A 7,621-nucleotide genomic window follows, 5' to 3' on the forward strand; every position below is an offset into this window, starting at 1 on the left:
CATGCTTTAACTGTAAAAGTGGGGAGAGGAAAAAAAAAGGGGGAAAAAAAGGAAAAGGTTCACATATATTAACTGTTAAAGTGGGGAGCGAAAAAGAGGCCCAAAACAAGGAGAAAAAGCTTCACATACATTAACAGTGGGGAGGGGGGAAAAGGCCAAAACCAAGAAAAAGCTTCACAGAGTTGTTTGGTTGGGTTTTTTTGAGTGAGGATAATAAGAACAGGATTGAACTGTTTAGGGGGGGGGAAAGCTTCACATATAGTAACTGTAAAAGTGGGGGAGGGGGAATAAAGGGGAAAAGGAGAAAGCTTCGCATATATTAACTGTAAAAGGGGGGAGGAAAAAAGGGGGGGGAGGGAAAAAGCTTCACATACACTAACTGTAAAAGTGGGGAGGAAAAAAAAGGGGGGGAAAAAGAGAAAAAGCCCCACATACATTAACTGTAATAAAATAAAATGAAGGGGGGAAAAGGAAGAAAAAGCTTCAAATAACATTAACTGCAAAAGTGGGGGAAAAATAAAGGGGGAAAAGAGAAAAAGGGTCACAGACATTAGCTGTAAAAGTGGGAGGGGAATAAAGGGGAAAAGGAGAAAAAGCTTCAAATACATTAACTGTAAAAGTGGGGGGGGAAATAAAGGGGAAAAGGAGCAAAAGCTTCAAATACATTAACTGCAAAAGTGGGGGGAAAATGAAGGGGAAAAGGAGAGAAAGCTTCAAATACATTAAGTGTAAAAGTGGGGGGAGAAAAGGGGGGGGAAAGCTTCACATACATTAAGTGTAAAAGTGGGGAGAAAAAAAGGGGGGAGAAAAAAGCTTCACATACATTAACTGTAAAAGTGAGGGGGGAAAATAAAGGGGAAAAGAAGAAAAAGGAAAAAAGGAAGAAAAAGCTTCGAATACATTAACTGAAAAAAGTGGGGGGGGGAAATAAAGGGGAAAAAGAGAAAAAGGTTCACATACATTGGCTGTAAAAGTGGGAAAATAAAGGAAAAAAGCTTCACATACATTAACTGTGAAAGTGGGGAGAACAAAAAAAGGCAAGAAAAAGCTTCCCATACAATAACTACAACTGGGGAGAAAAGAAAAGGCATAAAAGAGAAACAGCTTCACACACATTAACTGTAAAAGTGGGGAGGGGGAAAAAAAGGCCAAAACCAAGGAAAAGCTTCACATAGTTTGTTGGGGGGGGAGGGGGGTGGGTGGAGTGAGGATAATAAGAACAGGATTGAACTACTTAGAGATTTGGAAGGAGGAATGGATAAAACTATTGCTAAAGAAGAATACCTACAAGAGTTCATCATTTAAGGCTCACAGGGAGAAAAACTAAGCTATCGCCGACAAACCAAAGTTCTCTCTGCTAGAGGACTCAAAGCACCAAATTCACTTCACATACGGGAGAACTGGATCAGTACTGCTCACGAGTGGAAAAGTCTCAAAGTGCTGAGCTGCTAATGTTCCTAAGTGCTTTACTGATGTCGTATTTCACAGGAATAAGACATCCCCCTCCCAACCACAAATACAGATATCAAATAGGTCAGAATGATTTCATTTCCAAACTACAGTACAAAAAAAAAGAAGAAGAAGAATCTCAACCTCCACACACACACACACACTTTTCCCTCCCCCCAGATCCATTCATTCTCCACACACACATCCCTCCCCAACCCCCCAGCTCTTTCACACTAAACCTGGGAGCAACCGAACTGGTTACAAAGGACCCGCTGAAAAAGCAACAACCCTTTGCTAAACCACGTTTTCTACAGACTAGGTTTTGCACTGTCACAGTTTACCAGCTCCTGCATCAGGGAGCGTGGCTTATTCTTAGTCTACTTTAAAAATAGGTGACCCTTTGTGTCATGGAAAACAAACCAAACCAAAACAAAGCAAAAAGAGAACATAAAAACACCGACTCCTGAAGGGCTGCTCAGGCCAGTGATGGGTTTATAAAATACAGCCTGACTTGAAACACAACAAACCAAGCCCCAAACCAAAACTAACTGGTACCAAAATAATAACTCTAGTAGGAAGTTTCTGACACCAGCAAATCCTCTCTGCATCTCTCAACTCCAGCTCTCTCCTCTCCTTACAAGTCTGTTTCCCTGTTGGTGTCCAGGCAGAGAGCATAGAGGGATTTTCTGAGGTCTACGTTACTTTTCGCTTTGATATTGGCTTTCTCTAAGGAGCTGGTGTCGTTGTTGAGCCCCTCACTGTTTTCCAAGTGCACAACAGATTTGTTCAGAGAGTTTCTACTGGATTTTCTCTTTGCATCTCCGCCTGCTGTGCTGCCCTGAGCGCTGCTGTGTTCGTCTTTGAGCATAGCTTGCTCTTCGTGGTCAGTCTCTCGGTGGTAGAAGTAGTTGAAGTTGGACACGATGACAGGGACAGGCAGGGCGATGGTGAGGACACCGGCGATGGCACACAGGGAACCCACAATCTTGCCCCCCACGGTGACAGGTCGCATATCCCCGTAGCCCACGGTGGTCATGGTCACCACTGCCCACCAGAAAGCGTCAGGGATGCTGGAGAAATGAGACTCGGGGTCATCTGCCTCAGCAAAGTAGACAGCACTGGAGAAGAGGATCACCCCAATGAAGAGGAAGAAGATGAGGAGGCCCAGCTCCCTCATGCTAGCTTTCAAAGTCTGTCCCAAGATCTGCAGCCCCTTGGAGTGCCTGGAGAGCTTGAAGATCCTGAAGACCCTGACCAGGCGGATGACTCTGAGGATGGCCAGGGACATGGCTTGCTGCTGGCCCCCACCCCCATTGCTACTGCCAGCCCCAGGCTGCTGCTGCTCATGGGCCAGCTCGGTGCCCAGGGTGATGAAGTAGGGGATGATGGCCACAATGTCAATGATGTTCATGATGTTGCGCGAGAACTCGGGCTTGCTGGGGCAGGCGAAGAAGCGGACGAGGAGCTCGAAGGTGAACCAGATCACGCAGGTGGTCTCAATGATGAAGAAGGGGTCAGCGAGGCTACTGGGTGGCTTCATGGGTGCAGAGCTCCCGGCCGTGCCATTCAAACCTCCGCTTTGTGTGGGCAAGGGCACGGGCATCTCCCTCTCATCCCTGAATTCCGGCAGGGTCTCCAAGCAGAAGGTGATGATAGAGATGAGGATGACCAGCACGGAGACGATGGCGATGGCCCGGGCTGAACTGGAGCTCTCAGGATACTCGAAGATGAGCCAGACCTGGCGCTGGAACTCATTGCGGGGCAGGGGCTTCTCCTCCTCTTTGATGAAGCCCTCATCCTCCCGGAAGCGCTCCATGGCCTCCTCGCCCAACTGATAGAAACGGATCTCATCGGTGAACACATCAATGGAGACGTTGACAGGTCGCCGGAGCTTGCCGCCGGACTGGTAGAAGTAGAGGATGCCGTCGAAGCTGGGCCGGTTGCGGTCGAAGAAGTACTCGTTGCGGAGCGGGTCGAAGTAGCGCATGCGCTTGTCTGGGTCCCCCAGCAGCGTGTCAGGGAACTGGTTGAGGGTGCCCAGCTGGGTCTCGAAGCGCAGCCCGGAGATGTTGATCAACACCCGCTGGTGGTGCATGGCACCGCGGTTCGTCGCCGCCGCCTCATCCTCCTCCTCGCCTGCTGCCGCCATGGCCATGCCTCGGCGGTGCCCCCCTTCCTCGGCAGGGCCCATGTCCAGCGCCGCGGCGGGGCGCGGGGCGCGGGGTGGTGGTTTGGGCGGCGGTTGTCGGGGCGGCAGCTGGGGCGGCGGTTGTTGAGGGGGCGGCTGGGGGACTCCGCACGCTGCCTCCTGGTCCTTAGGGCTGCCCGCGCTGCAGCTGCCGCGCCTCTCGCCGCCTTCCCGGGGAGCCGGTGGTGGCTGCTCCCGGTCCTGGTCCTCGTCTGCCGGTGGTGGAGGAGACGGCGGCGATGACGACGGGACGCCCTCCATGCCGTCGCTCACCCGTGGCCCGGCGGAGCCCGCAATGTGGAGCAAGTCGCCCCTCCGCCGGGCTCGGACGCTGCCGCTGCTGCCGCTGCTGCCGCCGGCCGCGGCATCCTCGCCGCCCACGATGGCCGTGGCGCCGCCGTTCTCCAGAGTCACCAACGCGATCTCCATGGGCAGCGGCGGCAGGAGGCAGGCGCGTCTGAGGCGGCGGGCATGCTGCGCTCGCCGCCCCGCTGCCTCTGCCGCCGCCGCCGGCCACCTCCGAGCGGCCGCCCTGCCCTCTGCCCTGCCTTGCCCTGCCTTGTCCTGTCCGCCTACCGCCTTACTCCGCGGAGGCGCGCAGCCGAGCGCGGCCCGGGGGAGCCTCCCGGGGACCCGGATATGAACGAGCGATCATTATATTATGGTCGCTTGACGTCAAAGAGGATCCCTTCTCCTCCGCGCCCCTGTGCCGCCAGCAGCAGCCTCACCGGGGCATCGGGATACCGCATCCCTCCCCCGCCCCGCCTCCCGAGGGAGCTGCGCAGCGGGGCAGGGACACGCTCCGGACAGCGGATCTCACACCTGGGGAGCCTATTGGGGTGGCAGATGCGGATGCTCACAGGTGCCACCGGATCGCCGCGCCGAGGCAGGGAGAGGGGCAGGGGCAGGGGCTGACTGGGGCTCCCTAGAAGGGGGAAGCCGAGTGCCAGGGACGGCTGATCCCCGGAGGCATCGTCCGGGAAGAGGGGGTCAGGGACCGTTCATCCACCCGGTCGGGTCCGGGACACTCCCCCATCGCTGCCGCAGCAGCAGCAGGGGATTACGGTGCAGCCCCCACGCGTGGATTACTCGCTTAAAGGGATTGCGCGCAGGGAGAGCTGTGGCTGTAAACCCCCACTCACCTATATTGAAAATCATAATCGCAAGCCTCGGGGATTCCTGGCGCCTCTTGGGTTGCGTCGTGTGTGCCCCCCCCTCTCCTCCCCAACCAGTGTAATGAGAACAAAGGGACTGAGTATTTGGTTTTGTTTTGCTTTGCTCTCCTCCCTCCCGCCCCCAGTTTATCCTGGAACTGGTGCAGCTTCGAAAGGTGCTTCCAAAGCCAGCAGTCAACATTTCTACCAGGCTACCTTCCCCGTAGCCTCTGCAAACAGGCTGATACATTTCAGTAAATGCACATTTTATTGGATAAATGGAATTGAAGCAGGTTTACACAACCAGTTCTGCTACAGTTCAGTAGTACAATCAATGCTGAGATCTTATTTTCTGTAATCAAAGTCTGAACTCATCTATCCTCTTCAAGATCTACAGGGGAATATGCTAAATATGTATACAAATACTACGAAGCCACTCCTGTGGGTTTGTAACAGAAGTATAGACAATATTAAGCGGAGAACCCATTTTGCCTTCCAAGCTGCATCACTGCAGTGACTTTTTTACAGACTCACAAAACCACTCAATGTTAGGGGTTGGAAGGGACCTCGAAGGATCATCCAGTCCAACACCCCTGCCAGAGCAGGATCACCTAGGGCAGGGACACCAACTCTACCACCTCCCTGGACAGCCCTTTCCAGTGTCTAATTGCCCTTTCCATCAGGAAGTGCTTCCTAACATCCGACTTAAACCTCCCCTGGCACAGCTTCAGGTCGTGCCCTCTCGTCACAAGTTGCCTGGGAAAAGAGCCTGACCCACACCTTACTGCAACATCTCTTCAGGTAGTTGTAGAGAGTGAGAAGGTCCTCCCTGAGTTTCCTCCAGGCTGAACACCCCCAGCTCCCTCAGCCTCTCCTCATCAGACTTTCCCTCCAGTCCCTTCCCCAGTCTCATATCTCCTCTTTGGACCTGCTCCAGCACCTCAAGATCTCTCTTGCAGTGAGGAGCCCAGAGCTGCACACAGTGCTCCAGGTGAGACCTCACCAGTGCCCAGTACAGGGCAGAATTCCATCCCTGCTGCTGCTGACCACACTATTCCTGATCCAAACCAAGATGCCACTGGCTTTCTCTGCCTCCTGGGCACACTGCTGGCTCATGTCCAGTTGTTGTCATCCAGCACTGCCAGGTCCCTTCTCGGTGGTGGGTCAAACCACCACACCTGGGCACCCAAATAAATAATAGTGATGCGTTATGAATGCATGGCAGGCATTATAGCCAGAGGAGGAAGGCTTGTACACTGGAAAATGATGCTGTCAGCTCCTCTAATGCAACATATTTTCCCTCAACCCCTGCCTACAGAATAATCTCTCTCTCTGTGTTGTTTTTTTCAAGAGGAAACATCCCTACACAAGTTCACACAGTTCTCCTGGAGGCAATGCTAGTCAAAATTAATAACTTTCACCCCAGGAGCTGTGGCACCTGCCTGTCAAAACAAACACCTCTGCAGTCTGTTCAGCACATCCTTTCCACAGGGCTGGTCCCAGGCTTTCACAGACACTCAGCTGAGCTTTTATTTGCATACAAATAGAACCAGTAATAACAGCTTGAAAAAGGAGACTTGACAGCACCCACGTCTGCTCCCTCACCTCTGTGCTTCTTTCAGAAACAGCCTGCTGTTTCTGCATGTGTTTGAACATGAACATCATAGAGAACTGTCAGGGTTGGAAGGGACCTCTAGGACAACCCAGTTCCAAGCCCCTGCCATGGGCAGGGACACCTCACACTACAGCAGGTTGCTCAGAGCCACATCCAGCCTGGCCTTAAAAAACTCCAGGGATGAGGCTTCTACCACCTCCCTGGGCAACCTGTTCCAGTGTCTCACTACTGGAATCTCTCCAAGGAATTATTAATTGTCAAACACCAGGGGAAGCTACTAGCTTCTCCCTCCTTGCCTCCCCCTGACTTCCCTGTACAAAAGGGAGAAGAGAAAGGAGCAGAGGAGTTAGACTTAGCCAAAACAATGCAGCCAAGGTCAAGCAGAAGCAAGTTAATATCTCTCCTAGCCTGAGGAAGTGAGAAGACACAGAAATTGCTCTGGGAACGAAATCTTATGGTAGATATAGAATCACAGAATCATAGGATTGTTAGGGTTGGAAGGGACCTCAAGGATCATCTAGTTCCAACCCCCCTGCCATGGACAGGGACACCTCACACTACAGCAGGTTGCTCACAGCCACATCCAGCCTGGCTTTCAAAACCTCCAGGGATCATCCTCTGGGGAACATCCTTCTCCCCATCAGCAAAACTCCCTTCCAGGGGCCTGTTCACACAGGCCTGTTACATTTTCCCTCTGCTTGCAACCACCCTGTGACCTGTCGCTGCGTTAGATGCATCCCCAAAGGCTCTGAGAGCAAACCCCAGTCCCCAGAAGGGACATCTGGTTGCTAACCATCAGAGATCCTCCTTGGAAGAGCTTGGAGCTCCTCTCATATAAAAAAAAAACAAATCCCAAACCTAAAAACCAACACAACATCCATTCCCGAACCCTCTTCCTACACCAATCCTAGAGGCACTTGCAGACCTCCCTCGTCAACAACAGGGAGCAGCGCTTCTCAGTTGCCAGGGAGAGATTACACTGAATTTAAATTCTTCCTTGATTAAAACCCAAGTTTCTAGTCCTTTTAAATGTTGCTTTGCAGCATTCACATTCTAAATTTGCAGGCAGATGGGATTATGCTGAACTGCAGAGGGGGGGAAAAAAAAACACCCCACCACAAAACCCAGAGTTGCCCACATTCATCTTGCTGAAAGGCTCAAGTGAAAATCCTATGAAGAAAAGGTACAATATTCATTGATGGGGCAGGAAAATGC

The 7,621-nt window shown here is 52.2% G+C and overlaps 1 protein-coding gene across 1 annotated transcript; it reads right to left on the reverse strand.

Annotated features, from left to right (window-relative positions):
- Nucleotides 1-1,581: 1,581 nt before the first annotated feature.
- On the reverse strand, nucleotides 1,582-4,333 carry LOC104306297 (potassium voltage-gated channel subfamily A member 5). The gene has a single exon (XM_009907257.2). It carries the CDS (start codon nucleotides 4,064-4,066, stop codon nucleotides 2,084-2,086), a length of 1,983 nt encoding a protein of 660 aa, XP_009905559.2. The 5' UTR covers nucleotides 4,067-4,333; the 3' UTR covers nucleotides 1,582-2,083.
- Between the last annotated feature and the right edge of the window lie 3,288 nt (nucleotides 4,334-7,621).

Source organism: Dryobates pubescens, chromosome Z (assembly GCF_014839835.1).
Source record: "Dryobates pubescens isolate bDryPub1 chromosome Z, bDryPub1.pri, whole genome shotgun sequence".
In the NCBI taxonomy this organism is placed as follows: domain Eukaryota; kingdom Metazoa; phylum Chordata; class Aves; order Piciformes; family Picidae; genus Dryobates; species Dryobates pubescens.

Excerpts from the sequence above, each read along its gene's own strand:
- LOC104306297 (XM_009907257.2), bottom strand. The coding sequence starts at position 4,066 with ATGGAGATCGCGTTGGTGACTCTGGAGAACGGCGGCGCCACGGCCATC.